The 23,587-nt window shown below is 43.5% G+C and overlaps 1 protein-coding gene across 2 annotated transcripts in view; it reads left to right on the top strand.

Moving 5' to 3' along the window:
* Dock8 (dedicator of cytokinesis 8) overlaps positions 1 to 23,587 on the top strand; it is a 157,958-nt gene that overhangs the window by 85,310 nt on the left and 49,061 nt on the right. For both annotated transcript variants that reach the window (XM_090329689.1, XM_090329690.1), the window contains exons 15-24: positions 3,076 to 3,193; positions 5,048 to 5,118; positions 6,317 to 6,455; positions 7,362 to 7,463; positions 9,538 to 9,633; positions 10,256 to 10,490; positions 13,698 to 13,862; positions 15,236 to 15,405; positions 16,321 to 16,410; positions 20,909 to 21,004. In XM_090329689.1, coding sequence (XP_090185815.1) covers positions 3,076 to 3,193; positions 5,048 to 5,118; positions 6,317 to 6,455; positions 7,362 to 7,463; positions 9,538 to 9,633; positions 10,256 to 10,490; positions 13,698 to 13,862; positions 15,236 to 15,405; positions 16,321 to 16,410; positions 20,909 to 21,004 — 1,282 coding nt within the window. The remainder of the gene's footprint in view (positions 1 to 3,075; positions 3,194 to 5,047; positions 5,119 to 6,316; positions 6,456 to 7,361; positions 7,464 to 9,537; positions 9,634 to 10,255; positions 10,491 to 13,697; positions 13,863 to 15,235; positions 15,406 to 16,320; positions 16,411 to 20,908; positions 21,005 to 23,587) is intronic.

Here is a 23,587-nt window from a genome sequence, read left to right on the forward strand (position 1 = left end):
CTAACAGAAGGGGCCTCCTGCAGGGCAGTGGAATTTTAAGGAAGACCAGGCGGTGACAGAGAAAGAATGACAGACTTCATCTTGAGTGAAATCAAAGGCTGTGATTTAGTAAATAGAATTTATTTATCTATTAGCTCATACTGGGGTTTTAACTCAAAGCCTCAAACTTGCTAGGTAAGTTGAGGCCTACTTTAGTCAGTCACAACCTTGGCTCTTTTTTGTAAATATACATACATACATACATACATACATACATACATACATACATACATACATACGTATTGGTGCATGTATATTTTTTCTTTTTAAATATCTTCTTGCTTTTTGCCTAGGACAGACTGGACTGAAGTTTTCCTATCCATACTTCTTGCATAACTGGTTTCACAGATATGTACAACCATGTCCAGCTTATTATGGGTTGAGATAGGAGAACCATTCCCCACCACCCCGCAACTTTGTGCCTGGGCAGGTCTCAAATGTGAATTTTCCCAATCTAAGATTTTTTAAAAAGTAACTAGGATTACAGGTGGAGCCGCCCTGTCTGGCTGAGTGAAGTTTCTGAAGAAAAGAATGAACTTGGCCCTGATGAAATGGTTAGGAATGGAATGGAGGCATGAGAAGTATCCTCTATTGGGACTTAATTTTGTTTTTAAAAATGGCTTCCTAGTTTAAGCCCACTTAGTTCTGTATTTGGAATGAATCTTCTTCATGCTGGGGGGAAAAGTAGGTGTGGCCAGTCTCCAGAGTCCGATCTTACCTGGAGATCTCCATTCAACTGCTCTTCTTTAATAACCGAACTTTCCCCTTCCATCATTCAGCCACTGGAGGGCATAATTCTCTCATTTTCTGGAATCAGCCAATTCACTTTTTCATTAGATGTATTGCAATAATTATTATATGTATAGATTTATTATAATATGACACACATGTTTAATCTTTCATAAAACCAAGAAAAAGTAAAAAAGGACCCCATTATCTCAAAAGATTTCTGTTACCATCTTCAGCAGAGGATTTTATTCTCACCTCTACCTGTCAGTTTGTGCCTCCTTTTTTTGGGCATCCTTTTTTTTTACCTTCTGAAGTGGGAGAGGGACAAGGAAATATATCCCTTTCTCAGAGTATGAGAGCTCATGCCAACTTACACATCCATTATCCTACCTGGCCTACAAAATTTTAAGAAGCACGGGAAGAATTGACCTGTACTCCACAGGTGAGGCAGTAGGATGAAAGGTATAAGACAGTTCTGTGTATGCTACATCACAGTTCACTGGCTGCCATGTTCCTTAGCGAATGCACCACACCGTAGGATAGGCCTCCCTACCCCCAAATAACTGCGCTAACGAAGAATCTGCTTTCAGGCAAAGGGTACAACAAATGTCATTTGTTTTTCTTAGCATGTTCTTTGCAGGGTACTGGGCAGGCCAGGTAGAGGCGTGTCCTTTGTTCCCAGGGGTTGGGAGCTGAGGTAGATGAGGGAAAAGAAACGAAGGAGAAATGTCCAAATCCAGGCAGATCGGGGCTTGTGCTTTATTAGGGTGATGAATCTGGTTGCCTAGACTAGAAGGAGTGTCCAAGCTTTCGTCTTTTTTTTTCCCTTTTTTCATGTAGACTTTTGTTTTTGTTGTTGCTGAGATGGGACCTTCTGAATTCCATGGCTCCAGCAATCACAGCCTCTGTAGGACCTGGGGCTACAGACATGTGCCTTCCCACCAATTGCATTTCTTATAATTTCTCTCCGGCACTTCATCTTCTGCATGTACAGTGCCTGAGCCTTGTGTCACCCTGTTAATAATAAACTTCCACCTGGCTTGGGCTCATTGGATTACTAACTATGCAAGCAGAGCCTTCCCTCCTAAGAGAGAACATCATTGTGATTTTCATCTGTTAAAGAACGGAGCACTTATTCCAAAACATATCATTTAGCTTTCTTGTCAATAAGAAGTCAGGTGATCCTTAGGTAAAGCCTGGAGGAGAAGCCACTTCCATTCTTGAGTCATTTTGCTGGCCTATAAAACAGGATGCTGGGTTCTGTCTTCTCCTGGTCTCCTGCAGCTGTCCAGGCAGAGCCCTGAGCACTTGTGGATTGTGGGTAGATGCAAGGCTGGGCAGTCGTTCTGTGGGAGCTGTGTGGATGGTGCTGTGTGGGGCTGGGGCCACAAACAATGGTGAGACCAACCTGGCTGACTATCCAGTCCACATACTCCTGCTGTCTTCCCAAGATTTATCCCATCCCTCTCATCCCGCTACTTCAAAGTATCCTTCTACATTCTGGCTCATGATTCCTTGAAGCAAGACAAGAAGGAGAGGTTGCCTGGTGTCTTCCAATTCATGTGGAGAGGAAGAAACTGAGTGATACAGAATTTAGAAAAGATTCTTCCAGAAGCACATTACATCACAGAGGACAAGACAAAGTACTTGTTACAATCTTACATTTGAAATAGAAATAACCAAAGTGAAATAGAAATAACCAAAGTGAAATAGAAATAACCAAAATGCCAGTGTAGGAAAGTGGACAGGTTGAGTGATTACAAACAACCAGGTCCTGTAAGAGCCATGAGAAAATTTTTTGAAGCATGGGGGAGGAGGCAAAGGGCCTTAAATTGGTTGGGGTACATTGTGTGCAGAGATGGAGGTAACATAATGGAACCTTTATATACTAACAAAAATATTTTGAAAAAGGTCTTTTTCAGTGATAGCAGACTTTTCATGTAGCAAAACAAAAATGCTGGCTTTTTTATCAGATGACTGCAACTGATGAGAAAGAAAGAGCTAGCCTTCTCATTCTTCTCCACGAACTTATTTCTTAAGGGAAAACCTTCTCTAGAATAATCTATCTATGAGCATAGACCTGGACAATCACTTGAGAACTTGGTTAAAAAAAACTCTAGACCTGTTTTTGTTTTGCTGTGTTATGCTGTTGTGTATTTCTGAGATAGAGTTATGCCACCCAGACTGGCCTAGAACTTTATCTCCTCTTTGCTACAGCCTCTCAAGTGTAGGATTGTTCGCATGAATACTGTTCCCAGCCTAAGATCTAGATCTTGATCATTGATCTTCATCTTTTCTTCTTCCCAGAAATCTTCTCTACGTCTACCCACAGAGGCTGAACTTCGCTAACAAGCTAGCATCAGCCAGGAACATTACAATCAAAATCCAGTTCATGTGTGGAGAAGACCCAAGCCATGCTATGCCGGTAAAGAGGGAGTTGGCATTTGCCTCCAACCAGAGCGGGCTGTGCATTTCTTACTAATTCACACAGGCAAAATTCAGAGCTCACCAGTGAACAGAATATCCAGAATATCTTTCCTCACTACCTCCTCTGGTCTTGGGAATCATGCCCAGAGCTTTGTGCAGGCCTGGAAAATACTCTACCAACCAAACTACATCCCATTTTAAAGATACCAGTGTTCCATGCCAGGGCAATGCTATTTCAACGCATTCTAGATCCTGATAGCCTGATCCGGTGTCCCTCTGAAATGGAGAAACCATAGCAATATGAATTGAAAGTCTTTCTCTTTCAACTTATTCTATAGTAAACTATGAACCTTGGAAACGAATACAGGACATTTTAGAGATCAAAAAAATGTCCTAAAGTCTCACCACAGTTTCCCTGGGCAGTAGTATTCCATGGAGTAAAGAGATGGTTTCAACAGGTCCACCGCATTGGCTGTGTTTCTTCCTTATGTGTGTGTTGCACACACCTGCCTAAACCTTACACCCTATCAACTGATAAAAGACAAAGCCCTGCCTAATAAAGCAGCACACACCAGCTCAACACATGGTGAGAATGGAGCTGCACCCTGAGGGAGAATGCAGATGAAAACCTAAGATGTAGTCTTCACGAAGAAAGCCAAAATGCCAGAACTTGGTCCTCTTTAACAGTGTGCTTCTATGAGCCGCGTGCTTAGCTATTACTGTTTTCCAGAAGTCATAGAGCTGAGTTAACATTCCTTTTCTACTGGGTCTGGTATGCATGGCAGACGTATAACCCTTGCCTAGCAGGCATGAGGCCCTGGGTTCCATCCCTAGCACTGGAAAAAGAAAAGTAAAGAAAGAAGTGGTTTTTCTACCAATATGACTTTCCCTCAGTTGTTTCCATCCCTCAAATAGCTACTGGCTTTTTTTTGGGGGGGGGGGGTTCAGCTTTCTTTTTTTATTTGGTTTAGGGTTTTTAGTGCCAGTATTGAGGCTGGAACTGTCCCTGAGCTTTTCCGCTCAAGGCTGGCACTCTACCACTTGAGCCATCGCTCCACTTCTGGTTTGTTTGTAGTTAATGGAGATGAGAGTCTCACAGACTTTTTCTGACTGGGTTGGCTTTGAACTGCGATCTCCAGATCTCAGACTTCTGAATAGCTAGGATTACAAACTAAGCACCAGCACACAACTACTTAAAAAAAAAAAAAAAAACCTTCCTCCTAATGCTCTCCTACCTGTGTAATTCAAATGTCCTCTTGTGGCAAGTGGGGAAGGGTGAAGGAAGGGTGCTTAGAAAGGAACGTGAGGCATCCAGGGCTCCCATAAGTCATCACCACTGTGGGCAGTCAGGTGTAAATGTCCAGACGCTGTGCATAGCCAAGATTCGCGTCAAGAGGAGTGCAGGAATTCCAGCCAGTCCTCCCAGTGTGCACTGGGAGCTGAATTACTGCATCTAGAAGGAAGAATGGAGTCCACTTGTGCCTTTAGGGACTGCCTCCTGCTTCAGACCCAACATGTGGATCTGATTCCCTGACGTGGCAGAGGCCATGCCTTTGCAGGGCAGAGACCCTGTGTCAGAGGTCACTCACTGAGGGCAAAAGGATGTGGCTGTCCCATCGGGGGCTCAGTGGGCAGTGAGGCAGAGGGTGGACAGCCCTGGTTTTCCAAGGTCACTTGTGGTCACTATGAGTGACTTGGAATCTCGGCTGACACTTTATAAGCCCACGTGGTAATAGAGCATTGTGCAGCCCAAGACTTAATTAATAGACCGGGGCTCACTAGGTGTCCAGAATCTGTTTGCGAGATGCGTGGGACTCGCTGTGAATTTGCTGTTTTCTGTGATGGTGAACAGGTTATCTTTGGGAAGTCTACAGGACCTGAATTTGTGCGGGAAGTGTACACAGCCATCACCTACCACAACAAGTACGTATAGTTTCCCTTGCTCACCAGAGGCCCGGGCGAGCTCAGTCTCTTCTGCTTCTCCTAACCTTCCTGAATGATGTTTCTCAACATGGCTTATAACTCAGGGATGAAGGGTGAGGGAGAATGTATGCCTATTCCGTAATTCTATCTTATTAATGTATAATTTTCATTGTCCCTAAGCCTACAAGAAAATAGCATCTGGCACAATTTTAACTTGCTGAAAGTTTCCATTGCACCCCAATAACAGAGAGACGGTGTAGTGTGAAGTAAGGAAACCAGTCTTCTAACTTGCTTTCAGATACCAGAGGGGCCGGAAGGAAACCCAATTCTCCTTGGCTCTGTCCTCATTTCTGGAGCTCACTGCTCACCTGCCTCAGTTGATCTCTAAGTTAACCAAAGAAAAAAAATTGAAAAACACATAATTGTAGGGCTGGGGTTTGGCTTAGTGGTAAAGTGCTTGCCTACCATGCACGAATACTCAGGATCGATTCCTCGGTACCACATGCATAGAAAAAAGCCAGGAGTGGTGCTGAGGCTCAAATGGTAGAGCTCTAGCCTTGAGAAAGTCCAAGGACAGTGCTCAGGCCCTGAGCTCAAGCCCAGGACTGGCAAAAAAAAACCCCAAACAACAACAAAAAAAACTTATAATTGTGCCATGACTTGAGTCATTAAGTGTTTAAGCCATTGTTTACCTTTCACAGCTAGAAGAGAAATCCTATACAATGTTAGATCCTGCCCTGGAAACTGGGTTTGTTCAGGTCCTTCATTTCAGTACTGGCCAGATGTGACCTGGTTAATGGGACAATGTGCAGAAAGCTTTATTAGCAAACCACCTGAACTTGGTAATCCACCCAAACCTGCCTGTATGCTGCCTACACCAGCCTTGTTTCTCCAGTCCTTCTCTGAGTATAGCTACACACCAGTTCCTGTTCTGGGAGATGAAAAGGGGGGTTAAAATAAGATACTGATTTGCATCCCTTCTTCAGATTGTTGAATTTTTTTTTTCCCATTGTGAGGAGGAATTCATTTTCCCTGGCAGAGCCAGCAACCAGTCAAGGGTAACCAGTATTTGTGTTAGCTCTCAGCAAAATAATGTGAAATGAAAAGCCCCATGAAAAGAACAGAGGGGCTAAGGAGTTACCATTCAGAGTCCCAAGTCACCAGCAGACACTGTGTAATCCTATGCTTTTTGAAACAGGTCTCCGGACTTTTATGAGGAAGTGAAAATTAAGCTTCCCGCTAAGCTCACAGGAAGTCACCACCTCCTGTTCACCTTTTATCACATCAGCTGCCAGCCAAAGCAGGGACCCTCGGTGGAAAGCCTTGTAGGATATTCTGTGAGTAGCCGTCAACCCACCCGCTCACACTGCCACCAGGAGCCTGAGAGGCAAACAAGGCCATCTTGGTCCCTGGCTGATGACCTGTCAGAAGTAGCAAAATGTACAGAGGCCAAATAATAGCCCAAAGCAGAAATGACTTCATTTACCAAACTAAAAAACTAAAAAAATTCGCAAATACAATGAAAGGGGAGGTAGATATTGAAAGAATCTATATTTACATTGCAATTATTTCCAAATTTAATATATCTGTTCCATATAAGGAATGAGTTATTTTCCCTCAGGAGGAAGTGGAGGAACAGGAAGGGATTGTTTCTTTTTGAATTAAAAAAAATTTTTTTCAAGTCTTTACTGGGGCTTGAAATAGATCTTGCTAGATCTTTTAGCTTAAGCACTCTACCACTTGAGATATACCTCCACTTCAGGCTTTTTGCTGGTTAACTGGATCTGAGGCTCACACGCTTTTCTGCCCAGAAAGGTCTGGGTAGGATCACAGCTTTGAACCATGATTCCCCAAGACTTCAGCTTCTTTGAATAGCTAAGATTACAGGTATAAGCCACCAGCACCCAGCAAAAAAAATTTGTTCAAAAACTTAAAAAGTAAAATGAATAATGATGTTCTAACACACACACACACACACACACACACACACACATACATACACACACATTGGTTATAGAGGGGAAAAATGCTATTTTTGGCTCTGAAAACACAAGTTGTTGATATTACCATCTTAGGAACTCAAAGAGAATTTAAGATGCAAAGAACTGGGTAGATAGGACTGCCAAAAAGCAATGATTAGTCAAATAGCTAATCATTATTTAGTGGCATTTGATTGTTGTGAACTAGAGAAATTTCCAGCATTTTATGTTAAATACTATTTTTCTTCACACCATCTGTTTCAGTGGTTGCCAATCCTCTTGAATGAACGGCTTCAAACGGGGCCTTACTGTCTCCCTGTTGCCCTGGAAAAGCTGCCACCCAACTACTCCATGCACTCTGCTGAGGTAAGTGGTCAAGCACTTTCCTTCCAGTCATGGTCCTGGGTCACCTTTCCATTTCCATTCCTTTAATGTGACCAAGAAGGGTACTCACGGTGCCATCTTCTGTGGTCACCTCCCAGCAGCTGGTGTTCTGATAGGAAGGGAAACAAAATCAACTGAGGAAGAAATCTTATCCCAATCAGAATGTTCCATAGATGCATGCAACCGTGGCATCTGATGGCATACAGGAGGTAAAGCTGGATACTGGTGGGTCACGCCTGTAGTCTAGCCACTCAGGAGGCTGAGATCTGAGGATCACAATTCAAAGCCAGCCAGGGCAGGAAAGACCGTGATACTCCTTATCACCAATAAACCACCAGAAAACCAGAAATAGAGTTGTGGCGCAAAGTGGTAGAGTACCAGCCTTAAGCACAAAAGGTCTAGGACAGTTCCCAGGCCCTGAGTTCAAGACTCGTGACCAACAAAATAGAAGAGGAGGCAAGTACAGGGTCCTTCTGAAAGATCTGCCAGCCAGCATCCTGTGGTTTCTTCTGTAGCTCAGGGATCACAGCCTAGGTGGAAACTAGAGCTTTTATTCCTCAAAGGCCCTATGTCACCCCAGCAGTGCCCATCTGAACATATGGGTCTCCTCCTCTTGGCCCTCAGGCTTCTTTTCCATGCTTCTCAGCATGGTGGAGTTTTTATCCATGAGATACTTCTTTGAAGCAAATCATATCATGTCATTCCTAAATATTTTAATACATGCCTTGAAGTGAGGCTGTTTTTAACCATCACAATATCATTGCCATTGCCAGTTCTCTGTAGGCACGTGCAGCCTACTTCAGACAGGTCTGAAGTCGGGACTGGTCCACACCCAGAAGTGAGTCAGTGGGAAATATGTTCTAGGGTTGGGGCCAGACAAACACTGGGTTGCCTAACAAACACTGGGTTGAAACTCCACATTGTAAAATGAATCAGTTGAAGTAAAATATGCACTGGATCTTAAAGCGTCAATATTGAAAAAAATGTGAAATATCTCATTAATCATTTTGATATTGATGATGTATAAAAATGGTTGACAATATTAGGTTAAATGAAATATATCATCATAATTACTTTCACATGCTCTTCTTGATGATGATTCTTATTAGTAGTAGTAATAGTAGCACTGCTGGTGCTTGAACACAAGGCCTGGACATTGTTCTACTTCTGACTCTCTGTATGTGTGTATTTGGAGGTATAAGTCTCACAGACTTTTCCTGCCTGGGCTGGCTTCAAATCATGATCTTCAGACCTCAGCCTTCTGAATAGATAAGATTACAGGAGAGACCCCCCAGCACTCAGCAACACTTTACTTTGTTTAATGTGGCTACTACACAGCTGAAAATTTGTATGGAAGATTTCCACTCTGGGGTCCTCAGAAGGCTGGTAAACATTGTAGGTGAAGCTCACCCAGACGAATGTCTTCACACCAGAGATTCTCCCTTCTTCCCAACATCATGGTTATGCCTCTGCTCTGATGTATTTTATTCCAGGCTGGGATCCAGGGCTGATGTTATAGGATCTTCTATTTCTCAAAAGAAATTAGAAAAGTGTAAACATTTCTGACTTTTGAATGCTGGCAACTAGTTTAAAGGGTTTCTAACCCTTTAAACAGAACTTGTCTCTGGGCTGGAACCTACCGATGCATACATTCTGCCTTTGCAAGCACAGCTTGCTTTCTTCCATTCAAAGGAGGCTTACACCTGTAACCGTAGGTACTCAGGAAGCTTGTAGAGCTCAGAATGGAGGTTCAGGGTCGGCCTAGGAAGGTAAGTTTGCTAGACTCTATCTGCAAAATGAGCAGCAAAAAGTAGGGCTGGCAACTTGACTCAATAATAAAAGCACCAATCTAGCAAGCATGAGGTCCTGAGTTCAACAAATTCCAGTACCACCCTCAAAAAAAAATTGAACTTAAACCCAGGGTTCCTGACACCATCTAGTTAAGGTTGGGGATGGGGGTCTGGTTTATCTTTGGAACTCTGAAGTTACTCAAATTCAGAAGAAGGGATTGGATTGCTAACCTTTGTATTTATTTTTTTTTCCTGTTTCATCACAGAAAGTCCCTTTGCAGAATCCCCCTATTAAGTGGGCTGAAGGTCATAAGGGGGTATTTAATGTTGAAGTGCAGGCTGTTTCTTCTGTTCACACCCAGGTAAGGAAGACATAGAAAATTCTGACTCAGACCCAGCAGACTAATAATGGGGAGTGCCATTGAGAGACCTGTCCAAGTGTAATTAATAAAGATGAATGAAGCCAAATGCTGGTGGCTCACCTGTAATCCCAGCTACTCAGGAGGCTGAGATTAGAGGATTATGGTTTGAAGCCAGCCTGGGCAGGAAAGTCCTTGAGAATTTTATGGCTCAAGTGGCACTAGCCTTGTACACGGAAAAGCTCAAGAATAGAACCCAGATCCTGAGTTTAAACCCCAAGACAAGCAAAACACACAAAATAAATATCTTTGTGGTGGGAAAAAAAACCCACTAATCTTTTGCTTTTCGTGAATAGTCTTATACTATTTGGGTTCCACAAGAATTGCATGTGTTCAGACCCCTTTCTGAGTAGCTAAATCAGGATTTTTCTTTGGGTGGTAATTATTGAGAAGAGCTATTTTGTGTACAGCAGTTGATTGCATGTGTGGTTTTGAACCTGTGATGTGAAACACAGGCTTAGGGGCTGCATGCACAGCAGGCTGCAGTGTGGTATTGATGCGTCTCTGTGTGGCAGAACACTGGCAGGATCTGCCCCACAATGCACTTCTGCCTCTTGCTTGTCAGGACAACCACCTGGAGAAGTTCTTTATCCTCTGCCACTCCCTGGAGAGTCAGATGACCTTCCCCATCCGGGTGCTGGACCAGAAGATCAGCGAGAGCACGCTGGAGCATGAGCTCAAGCTCAGCATTATCTGGCTGAACTCCTCGCGCCTGGAGCCGCTGGTGCTCTTCCTGCACCTGGTGTTGGACAAGCTCTTCCAGCTGTCTGTGCAGCCCATGGTCATTGCAGGCCAGACAGGTAAGGCCAGGCAGGGCCGGGAGGTCAGGCTGGGACAAGAAGTAACATCTCAGGTAATGTGAGCTTCCCTTGTACTGATACCTTCTTTTTGGGCGCCAATCCTGGGGCTTGAACTCAAAGCCTGGGCTCTGTCGCTGAGTTTTCCAGTTCAAGGTTAGCACTCTACCCCTTGAGCCACAGCGCCACATCTGGCTTTTTGATGGTTCATTGGAAGATGTGAGTCTAATGGGTTTTGCTCTCTTGGCTAAGGTCTTCGAATCGCCATCCTCAGATCTCAGCTTCATGAGTAGCTGAGATTACAGGTGTGAGCCACCAGTATTCGCAGCTCATACTGATCGTGTGATTTGATTCGAGGAGGTAGGGTTGAACCCAGGGGACTTGTGTGTGCAAGTGTTCTACCACTGAGCTACATACCCAGCCTTCTGTGCACTAATGGTGTGAGTTCAAGAGATGCAGAGTCTGTAGTTGGAGATGGAATAGTCAAAAAGACAGAAATAAAAAGAACATTAAAATAGTATCCTTAGTATTATTGCTGTTTTTCATAATTTTTAATGATTATAAGAAGTATGTCAAATATATGCACAAACTAACTACTATTCTGATAACTAATAAGTTTAATTTACCTCTAAGAGGTATTTGCTTTCTTGGCCAACAGAGTGGTTTGCTTTCTCATTTGCTTGCTCTTTTTTTTTTTTTTTTAACTCGCTTTGATGGTACTGAAGCGTAAATTCAGGACCACAGGCTTTGCTGGGCAGACATTCTACCACTTTACCACCTGAGCCACATTTCCAGTCCCTTTTTGCTTTAGTTATTTTTCAAATAAGATCTGATATATCAACCCCAGAGTAGCCTTGGATTGTGATTCTATTACCTATGCTTCTTGCATAGCTGAGATTTACAGGTACACCCCACCACACCTAGCTTGTTAGTTGAAATAGTCTTATAGCCAGGTATATTCAAGTTCATGCCTGTAATCCTAGCTGTTCAGGAGGCTGAGATCTGAGGATCAACATTTGAAGCCAGCCCTTGGCAGAAAATCCGTAAGAGTTTTATCTCCAATGAACTAGTAGAAAACGAAATGACAATGTGGCTCAAAATGGTAGAGTGCTACCCTTGATCAAAAGAGCTCAGGGGGGCCGGGAGTTTGGCCTAATGGTAGAGTGCTTGCCTAGCATGCACGAAGACCTGGGTTCAATTCCTTGGTACCATATACATAGAAAAAAAGCTGAAAGTGGTGCTGTGGCTCAAGTGGTAGAGCTCTAGCCTTGAGAAAACCCAAGGGCAGTACTCAAGGCTTGATCCCAAACCTGGGACTGGCTAAAAAAAAAAAGCTCAGGGATTTTGCCCAAGCCCTGGGTTCAAGCCCCATGACCGACTTTACATCTACCTCTTATCTCTATCTCTATCTATACCTATACCTATATCTATACCTATATCTATATCTATATCTATATGGAGAGAGAGACAGACAGACTCTTACTTTTTACCTGGGCTGGCCTCAAACTACAATCTTCTTGATTTCTGCCTCCCCATAAGCTAAGATTACAGGCCAAGGCACCTAACATGTCTCTAAAGTGTTTTCTTGACCATTGAAGTAGAGGCACTAGTTTCTAAGCATTTATTTGGAATCTGCTGTGGAAGGCACAATGTAGGGGACAAGAAATGATGAGTGGGCCTCTGGGAAATGAGTTTATAGCAGGAGAATGGTGTAATTCAGATTCTCTTAAGCACTGGGCAGTGTGGAGTGAGAGACCTCATGGAAGGGGTTGGGGTTTGTGCTGAGTGTGGAAGGTTGGTATGATTGGTGTGGTCAGTGTGATTTTGTGGACTGAAGCAAGGAAGGTATCCCAGAGGACAATGACACCATGAATAAAGTCACAAAGGGAGGAAAAGGTAGGCCTGCAGTAAGTTGAATTTGAGCAGAAACAGATACAAGGTTGAACCAGTAGGTTTGAGGGCTTGGAGAAGCAGAACAGGAGTCAGTCAATCACAAGGGTCCACTGTGGGGAATGACATACTGTACATGCATCATTAGTACTGGGATTTAAATTCAGGGCCTTGGATTTTCCAGGCAAGCACCCTACCACTTGAGCCATACCTCCATACCTGGTTTATGTTGGCCATTTTGGAGATAAAATCTCTAAGACCTTTCCACACTAGCTGGCCTCAAACTGTTATCCTCCTAATCTCAGCATCTCAAATAGGCAGGACTACAGGTGTGAACACCTAGCATGTGCATACACATTGTTACAATTATCAGTGTAAGAGTCTGTATAGTAGCTAGGTACTGGTGGCTCATGTTTGTAATCCCAGCTACTCAGGAGACTGAGATCCCGGGGACTGGAGTTCAAAGCCAACCCCGGGCAGAAAAGTCTGTGAGACTCTTATCTCCAATAAACTACTCAGAAAAAAAAAAAGCCAGAAGTGGCTCAAGTGGTAGAGCACTAGCCTTGAGCAAAAGAAGCTGAGGGACACCATCTAGGCTCTGAGTTCAAGCCACCAGTTCAAAGACCAATACAAAAACAAAAAGAGCCTGCACAGTACAACAGCTCATCTCTCGTCCTGTGCTGTCAAAACTGTATATCTTCTCTTTTGTTTCATTTTGGTTCTGTTCTGAGCTCAGAGTCTCAGACTCTTGCTGGGCTTTTTTTTCTCAAGGCTTAGTGCTCTACACTTGAGCCACACTCCACTTGCAGCTTTTTGCAAGTGAATTGGAAAGTAGAGTCTCATGGACTTTTCTCCCTAGGCTGTCTTCAAACTTCAGTTCTCAGATCTCAGCCTCAGGATGGCTAGGATTATAGGCGTGAGCCATCAATCCTGGCTTGTGGGTATCTTCTTAAGGTTGCAGATTGGAGGGCTATGGGTCCAAGACTACATTTCAGTTTCGTATGGATGCTAAAACATCAGCCCACAGACCCCAGTTTGTAACTCCAGATCTCAGGAGGCTGTGGAGAGGAGAGCTGTCTGGACGTGTCTTGATCATGAGACCTCCCTGCCCACTGGGAGGAGAAAGCTAAAGGAGAGGATGTAGAGATGCCTATAGTCAGGAGGACCAAGATAGCCGGAATGAACTCCATCTCACCTACTGAGGGGGCCATCTGTCCTCTGCTGAGCCAGCCTAGCTCAGGGGTAATCAGTGGTCAGGATTCGTGATCGCCAGCTTGGAGAGCGCCCCCTTCAGGTTCACATGTCTCTGCTGTTCTTCAGCCAATTTCTCCCAGTTTGCCTTCGAGTCTGTGGTAGCCATCGCGAACAGCCTGCACAACAGCAAGGACCTGAGCAAGGACCAGCACGGAAGGAATTGCCTGCTAGCCTCCTATGTGTACTACGTCTTCCGTCTCCCCGAGCTGCAGAGGGAGGTCCCCAAGTCAGGTAGGCCTGCTCAAGAAGAAAGACTTATATTGCCATGTCAGTCGAAAGAATATAAAACATAAGCACCAAAATGAAGTTTCTTCCCAGATGTTTCTTCCTTCCCATTTCCCTCTTTCTCTCTTGTTTTTACTTTAAGCGTGTACTGTGTCTGCTTACTCAATAATATGTATGATTCTTCTTTAAATAAGGAATAAGTGTTGCCAGTGCCTAGAATTCTTGGGCAATAATAATGGAGGAAAATCATAACTGTACTGTGGCAGTGATAGTGATGGTTCTTAAACTTTTCTTTAAGAAAAATGTTATTGTTATAAAAGTGATATAAGGAGGGATTATAGTTGCATCCGTCAGGTAAAGAGTACAATCCCATTCCTTTTTAGTGGTGGTGGTCATAGTCATGGGGCTTGAACCCAGACCCTGGGCACTGTCCCCAAGCTCTTTTGTTCTACCACTCTACCACTTTGCGCCACATCACCACTTCTGGTTTCCTGGTGATTAATTGGAGGTACAAGTCTCACAGACTTTGAACTATGATCCTCAGATCTCTCCTCTGAGTACTTAGGATTACAGGTGTGAGCCACCAGCACCTGGCTACATTTCTTTTTGAACAGTGTCACCCCTTTCCTTGAACTGTCCCAATTTTTCTCTCCCATCCCTACCCTACAAGTTGTATAGTTCATTTTCAGAGTAGTACCTAGTATCAGTAATGATTGAACTGGCACAGACTCTTCATTTAAAAAAATACCTTGTCCCATTTTCCCCAAAGTAAACTTCTGAAATCATCTATGAATGATTCTTCTTAATTACACACATAGTTATCAACCAGCACCACTATGCAGAGTGACATGAAAATTGGCACCAATGGGGCTCACAGAATTAGACCCCCAAATAGCAGGATTTTACATCCAGCTGGAATTTCAATGGACTTTTTTCAAGTCTGTGATACTCGGAGACAGATGCAGTTTATGTTTATCCTAAGATTGAGACATCTCTGGAGTTTTGTGTGAACTTCCTTCATGACCTATCAGGTTATCATCCATTTGACTGTTGAGCAATTAAAAATAGATTTCACGTTTCTAGATTTTGTGGAGAACTCAGCAGTTGTGACCATTCTGAAGTCTGCATCCCCAGAGACAGGAACAGGCTGGTGCCCAGGCTGGGTCTCCCCACAGCTCTTTGACTGCCTGGCACCATTGACCGCCACTTCTGAGACATGGCCCATGTCCCCAGCAGACCATAATCATGATATCCTCATTTCCATACCTCATCCACTCTGGTCTCAGTCCACAACCAGCTCTCCCTCTTCGGGTCTTTCTCACAGTCTCTCAGTGGCTCTGATCCCGTCTGTTGACTCATCTCTGTCTGATGGCATGCAGGTGGTACTGCCTCCCTTCCGGACCCTCACTATCACACGTATGGACGCACATCTGCTGCAGCTGTGAGCTCGAAGCTGCTGCAGGCCAGGGTGATGAGCTGTAGTAACCCAGACCTGACAGGGCCCCACTCAGCGGTGGATGAAGAAGTCAAAAGCATTATGTCTTCAAAGGTGGGGTTTGTATTCCATGACATCACAGTGACAAGTTGAAATCATCCACGGTAGAAATATCGATGGCTCTGAGTGAGCTGGAGCTGGTTTTAAACGGTTCGCATTCGTCCTATTCCTATTTAAGGCCCCGTGGAGTAATACCTTTGTTTGTCCAGGAAAGTGACCCATGGCTAGGACTGACAGCCTTTCCTCTAATAGATAAGCCTATTAATGATTCTTTTTTAGTGTATGGATGATGGGGCTTGAACTCTGGGCCTGGGCATTGTCCCCGAGCTCAAGGCTACCACCATACCCCTTGAATCACAGCCCCACTTCCCATTTTCTAGTGATTAATTGGAGATAAAAATCTTTAGTGCCCAGGCTGGCTTTGAGTAGCAATCCTCAGATCTCAGCCTCCTAAATTACATACCTTAGTAATCAGCCAGAAGTTCTTGGAAGCATAATGTGAAAATCAACTGGTAGCTGTGTAGACTGACCTAGAAATGTTCTTTCTCTCTTTCTCTCTTTCTTTCTTTTTCTTTTTGTAGCAAGAGTAGATAATTTCTTATCTGAAGGAATTTTTGACTTGTTACTTTAGGCAATTGGGTGCAGTACCACATTAAGCCTCTAAGGGGCACTGCTCCTTCACTTTTTTCATTCTCTCCCAAGTCAGAATGTTGAAGTGGGTACTCAATATTTAACCATAGGCTGACATGCACCAAACTATTAATGTTAACTGTCTCAAAAACAAGTGTAAATAAATGTGAATTTTCTCTGTTTTGTCCTATATTTATGTGTGACAGTTTACTTCTATAAACAGGAAAAAAAAAAGATAAGAAATCCATAAACAGTGTATTATAAAGTGGTTATTTCCAGACAACTGGCTAACTTTTCCAGAGTACTCATCTCAGTTGGATCGTGATTTATGTATTTCAGACGTCTGATCGCAGCCGGATGTCTTACTATGGTTCTGGAAATAACGATGTTCCAAGTTCAATGGCAACTCCAAGGCCAGCCAACAAAAAGGTACGGAGCAGGGTACAATGAGGATAATCCCACAAGGATTTCCCTGAGCCTGTGATTGAAAACGAATGCTCTCAAAATGTCTATTGTTCCTCCCTAGATAGTTTGGGTATGCACAAGGCATACATACAAACTCATAATTATCTCATTTGGGGGCCATTTAAGTTCTCATTCAACCAATGGCTCACCAACTTAACCATATGTTAGAATTACCTGGAAGACTACTTAAAACTGATGGCTGGACCCTATTCCCAAAGTGTATGGTTCAGTACATCTGAGCTGGGGCCCAAGAATGTGTTTTCCTGCCCTTGAGTCATGGGCATGGACCATGACTTTGAGTCATAGTCGTCAGGTCCTGAATAGCTAGAATTGTAGTTGTGAGCCAGCAACACCAAGCAAGAATATCATGTAATCCTAGCTTTGGGGGGAGGCAGAGATTAAAGGATCATGGTTCAGGACCAATCTGGGTATAAAAGTTTCTGAGATTCTGTTTTTCAACCAATGACTTAGGCATGCTGGCACATGCTTGCTCTGCCAGCTGTGGAAGGAGTTATAATGGGTAGACAAAGAAGAGTATCCTTGTCATTCCTAGCAACATGAGGAAGCACTAGTAAGAGGATTGCAGTGCAGACCAGCCTGGACATAAAATGAGACCTTACCTTTCAAGTAACTCACACAGAAAAGGACTGGAGTTATGCTTAAGTGGTATGGCTCAAGTAGTAGAGCATCTGCTTCACAAGTACAAGTCCTTGAGTTCAATCCCCAATTCTACTACCAAAAAAGCAAATATGCTGACTATATACAGTAAATCGCCCACCATTTTCAATAGCCAGCAAGACAGGAAACGTTAACCAAGAAGCTTTGTCCTCGAGGAAGGAAAGATGAAAAGCCCTCTGGGCCTTGCCCTGTACTCATTGCAGGCCCATTATATCATCTAGGAGGTACCAGGAGTTATGTACAAAAGGGAAAGGTGTTGTCAGATTTAGCACTAATTTGTCACCAACCCTAAACTTTAGCAGTCACAGCCTCTTTGCAGGGACTGGTTAAAGCACCACTTTCCTACTTAAAAAACAAAAACAAGGGGCCGGGAATTTGACCTAGTGCTTGCCTAGCAGGCACTAAGACCTGGGTTTGATTCCTCAGTACCACATACATAGAAAAAAAAAGATGGAAGTGGTGCTGAGGCTCTAGCCTTGAGAAAGTCCAAAGACAGTGCTTAGGCCCTGAGCTCAAGCCCAGGACTGGCAAAATACATGCATGCATGCATGCATGCATACATACATACATACATACATACATACATACATACATACATACATACAAAAACACTATGAGCCAAGTGCTGGTGGCTCATGCCTATAATCCTAGCTACATGAGAGTCTGAGAGTCTGAGATTCAAAGCCAACCCAGCAGGAAAATTTTTGAGACTTTTATCTCCATCTAACCACCTGAAAACTGGAAGTAAAGCTATGGCTCAAAGTGGTAGAGCACTGGCCTTGAGCACAAAGACATTCAGGGACAGCGCCCAGGCCCTAAGTTCAAGCCATAGGACTGGAAAAAGAAAAAGACAAAGAAAAAAACAAACCACTTTGTCTTCAGTCTCAATTCCTGAAGGCAGGTCCTGTTTGATTTTTACAACTGCCTTATTTTGACCTGAAATAACCCAATAACTATTTCACTTCAAGAGGAAGTTTAAATGCGTCCTTACTAGCTCATCAAACAGAGGTTTGCTGGCTGTTTTAAATAACTTCTGGAGCAAGGTGTTCTGGTAATAATGTTGCAGTAAGCAGCATAAAATTACTTTAAGAAGCCGCTTATCCTTGTCTAATCTCTTCCTGCTGTAAGACTCTGGTAGTCAGACTGACCTATTTCCAGAGGCTAACTTGGAAGCAAGCTTGTCTTTCCCATATGGGAAGATGGAGATGTGGTAAGTTACGTCACGTGCACTGCTGACCACCTGCTAGATTAAAACAACCCCACACCCATCCCAGATGGCACAGCCTCACCTAAGCTCAACAGCAAACAAATGTGCTCAAAATATGAAGATGACTGACATTTGACTAGCTAATAAAAAGGAAAGAAAAGAAATGCAACCAGTTGATAAACTGACCTGACTAGGAATAAAAGCAGTTTAAGAATATTACACCAATATCTTCTATTTGTATCCTTCAGATTTAACTAAGTAGATATCTAATTTTAATATCTCGACTTTTCATATCCTTGGGAATTCATAAAATTGGGCGATATGCTTATTGTATTCTCTGAGTGATTTAAAGGATTGACAAGCAATCATTGTTATAATCCATTTTTGTTTCAGATTGACTATGAAACTAACTTCCCCAGGGGCCAGGAATTTGGCCTAGTGGTAGAGTGCTTGGCTAGCATGCACAAAGATGTGGGTCTGATTCCTTGGTACCACATACATAGAAAAAGCCAGAAGTGTTGTTGTGGCTCAAGTGGTAGAGCTCTAGCCTTACAGTGCACAGGACCTGAGTTTAAGCCCCAGGACTGGCAAAAACACACAAAAAAAGAAAGACAATTAACTTCCACAATAAAAATGTAATACTTAAAGCCAGGTACTGATGGCTCACGTCTATAAACCTAACCACTCAGAACACTGAGATCTGAGGATTCACAGTTCAAAGCCAGCCTGGGAAGGAAAGTCTATGAGACTCTTACCTCCAATTAATCAGCAAAAGCCAGAAGTGGAACTGTGGCTTAAAGTGCAAAAACACTAGACTTGTACACAAAAGCTCAGGGACAGAGCACAAGCTGAGTTCAAGTCCTAGGACTGGAACACACACACCCTACACAGAGTATTTAAATCATTTTAATATAACTATTACCTATGCAATTTTTAAGTGAAGTTACCTGTGTTTATTGTAGATTTTATAAGTGTAAGATGAATGAAAGACACAGAAAATTCCTAGGCATTGTTTTTAATTAGCATGACCAATTATCTTGCTTTGCCAGAACTAAGGAGGTCCCTAAGATGTATTTTGGGGCTTTATGATAAAGCAATCATTTTATATCAAAATCCAAATGCTGAAACATGAATATCATAGCTATTTTTTTTACTTATGAATGGATTGTACTAGAAATCATCTAGAAATCCAAGTAACTATTCTATATTTATATTAAGTATATCACGCCTCACCATAAAGATGTCTGAGCACTCTCATCCTACTTAATTCACATTTCCACCTTGAATTCTAGAGAAAAGACAAAATCCCTATAATGAGCCATCTGGGAAATGTCAGTTGTGGCTCAGATGACTTTTTCAGGCACCCAAGATGCATTTTGAGACCAAAATAGTATAAAGCAAACTAAGGTGAATTGTTAGCTCTATATTTGGTCCTCAATGTCTTCTCCATCAACTATTATCAGGCTAGGGCCCATTGGCTCACACCTGTAATCCTAGCTACTCAGAAAGCTGAAATCTGAGGATCACAGTTCAAAGCCAGCCTGGGCAAGAACAGCTACGAAACTCTTATCTCCAACTAACCACAGAAAGACAGAGTGGAGTTGTGGCTCAATTAAAATGCTATCCTTGAGCATAAAAAACTCAGGAACAGTGCCCAGACTGAGTTCAAGCCGTAGGATCACACACACACACACACACACACACACACACACACACACACACACACACACACACAATATATTATCAAGAGCATTAACAAGTGTCCAGATAAATTAAAGGATAAGATGGTGAGAAGGAGACCCTCTTCCATAGAGCAGTCAGATGGTTTTATGGGACGAGCGATTTCCTAAGTATCTGCCCTAGGAACACAGAAATTTAGAAGTCGTGAGTCAAGTTGTGTAGAGACCACATTCCTAAACCCCTCTGATCACATTTCCCACATGAATCTATAGCAAGATTATGCAAATAAAAGTAGTCCAGTCCAGAAAGGAATTTAGATGCTCTCTGATAAGCAGTCTTGACAAAGCAGCTGTCAGCATGAGCATCACCAGAAACTTGGTAGAAATGCAAGCTCTTGAGCCCGATCCCAGACCCTCTGGCTCAGTGTCTGTGCTCTGGTGCCCAGCCATCTGTGCTTTATCAAGCTCTTCAAGGGGGATCCTGATACACATTCCAACTTGAGAACTATTGCTGTAACCAACCAATTTTCTGAATGAAAAAAAAAATCCAGAGGGCCAAAGGCAGGATGTACTACTGTGTATGGCTTGTATGCCCCATGCATGCCAGGCAACTCCTCTTACTACTACCAGTCCTGACTCCTGGCCTGGAGGCATTTCAGAGAATGCAGTGTCACTCATGAACTGTGTCCGTACCTTCAAACCTAGCTCTCCTCCACAGTGCCACGCCAGCCTTCTTCCTACCAGAATGTTCCCATGCCTCAGGTTATTTTGACACCGATGCTGCCACTCACAGTGTCTGCGGCCGCGTCCTTCCGCTGGTAAAGTGGAGAAGGAAAGAAAGGAGGTTTGGTGGATCTGAGCCTTGCATCACAAGCTGGTTTCTGTGCTTGTCCTTCAGCATTTCCACGAGGAGCTCGCCCTGCAGATGGTGGTTAGCACTGGGATGGTACGAGAAACCGTCTTCAAGTACGCCTGGTTCTTCTTTGAGCTTCTGGTGAGCTCCTTGTGTGTTTGTATGTGTGCTCCACAGGGCAAGAAAAGCACTTGGTTGATAAGCGGCTGGACTTCACCATATCAGGGATGACCACCTTGTTCTCAGAGCTGCTCTCTGAACATCTGGTCCTATCCCTTGAAATCTAAATATCCCCCTCTCCTGTCTGCCTTCCACAGAACTTGATTCTACCTTGACAGATGACAAGCAATTATCACATTTCTCCTGTCCACCACCTTGCCAAGCCACCATCCTTTCTCTGGTGCCCCTTGCAACATTTTCCCCTTTTCCTGAATCCATTTTTGCCTTCGGCCCATCTGTCCTGCACAAGGAAGCTTGCACACTAAACAAATACATCACTCCTCTCTTTAAAACTCTGCAGTGATTGTCAATATACTGAGAATAAAGCACAAATCTTTCAATTGCTAAAAAGCCCTTGCAGTAGCTGGGCGCTGGTCGTTCACGCCCATAATCATAGCTACTGAGCTAGCAGGATTGTGGTTCAAAGCCAGCTCCAGCAGGAAAGTCTGTGGGACTCTTATTGCTACTCAACTATTAGAAAACCAGAAGTAGAGCTTTGGCTCAAGTGGTAGAGTACTAGCCTTGAGCAAAAGAGCTCAGGGACAACAACAACAAAAAAAGACTTTTTATGATTGTATCACTCCTTCCATATTTAACAGATCTTATCCTCCTAGCTAGCTAGGATCACACCAACTTTTTTAATTCTCTCCAAAACTGCTGAATAAAATCAGAAAGGAAGAAGCAATGTGCATTTTCCCTACTTTCCCCAGTGACCTCAAAGCTCGCCTATAATGCACAAGTCCACAGTACCCCTGCTCTGAGTACTACACAGAGCCAAGGTCTTGAGAATTTTGGTTCATTCAACACCAGAGTTATGCATCTTAAAAGCCCAGCTGGTCAAGGCAAGTGATGGCAGCTCACTACTTTTAGGGCAAGAGTATCAGCCCTAAGAAACAGAAACCAAATGCTCAAGCAAGGAATAGACTGGCCACAAAACTCAACTTCCTCCACTCCAAAGTCAACTCCAGTGCAAAGCTGCCATAGTTACTTCATTCCCAGACATCAGGAATACAGCCTTGCTAAACCGGGCAGTTCCCCATGGCGTCTTAGAACTCAGTTTCCCAGGCAAGTTTGCGTTCTCTGCAAGGTGCATCCTGGCACTTCACATAACCCCATTAATGGCTGGTACCTGGAAAGAAGGAAAGAGAATAACACCCCAAAGCACACTAAGCATCTTACTCTCTATGCCAGGAACATTTGGAAGCATTATCTTAGATAATCCTTGGACCACCCTGAGGCAGGGGTCTGTGTGACTAGAGTCAGAGAAGAGATCCACATGACCGGGGTGTGAACGTTACACAAACACTGCCCCTGGCACACTCACACTGTGACAAGGATTAATCTAGTAGAGGTACTAGATGCCAAACTTCTCCATTCTCCCCATTGACCCTCCCTCACCCCCCCCCACCCAAGCCTTTCATTGGCAAATTCCAATGGAGGCCAAAGGGAGGGCACGAGGTTTGTTGATATCAGCACAGACACCTTTGCAGCATTCAATGATAAAGAAGGACAAGAAACCATGAGAAAGCTGTAGTGGAAACAAATGGCAACTACCAGACCCCAGCCAGGACTGTTCAAAGAAATTGATCTCAGACTCAGTTCTCCATGAATTTTATAGATGTACCTAAAACTGGAAAGTTACTTAGAAGCAAGATAGAATCCCCTCCCTGAAGCTTGAAGAGAAAGAAATAACAGCCCACACTCTGGGCAGCTTAATACCCAAGTGATGATTTGATAGGTGTGATGATGGCCCAGGAGCTCATAAACAACTACTTTGTCTTGAGAACTGGCCAGCACAGCCTGGGGTGAATTTCACATGTGCTTATCAATAAGCCCCTTTCTTGTAACTTCTAGAAACCGCTGAGCCAGATCTTGGAGACCAGAGGTCCTGCATTGAGGGGTTTTTGAGAGGTACTCCTACTTTGAAGGCCAATATGGGAGAGAATATTTTCTCTGCCCTTACCCCAACCAACACATAATGGTCCAAACATCCATTTGTATGTCTGCTGACTACTCTTCTCTGCAGACTGGAGGACGCAGTAGCTGGCAGGCTGCTGAAAGTCTGAAAAAGAGGCCATTAGTCAAAAGTACAATTTTGTGAGAATTACTTATTTGGCTGTAAGATGGCCATACTAAAAAACACTTTGAATACCACCACAGTGAATTCTAAAAGCACAGCTGAGAGAGGAAAGTGGACTAGCCAGAAGAGAATCAGGAATGGAGTTAACTAAACAAAAAGATCTTATCTACCTCAGTCCCTGGTGAGGAGTACAACAAGAGAAAATACTTTTTATTAAACAAAAGTGGTGTCATGTCCCACCCCCATTCAGGTCCTCTCACTAAGTATGTGGGGATATGACCATCTCTATGAATAAACTGGGGAAACTGGGGTTTCTTATACCAAAGATCTTACATGATTTTAGCTTAGGTTTTCCCCAAGCTGGTGATGGTGATATCTGCAACATAAAACACATAAGGACTACTTTGCTGTATTTCTTATTTAGT

This window comes from Megascapheus bottae, chromosome 3 (genome assembly GCF_031878675.1).
Source record: "Megascapheus bottae isolate mThoBot1 chromosome 3, mThoBot2.hap1, whole genome shotgun sequence".
Classification (NCBI taxonomy): domain Eukaryota; kingdom Metazoa; phylum Chordata; class Mammalia; order Rodentia; family Geomyidae; genus Megascapheus; species Megascapheus bottae.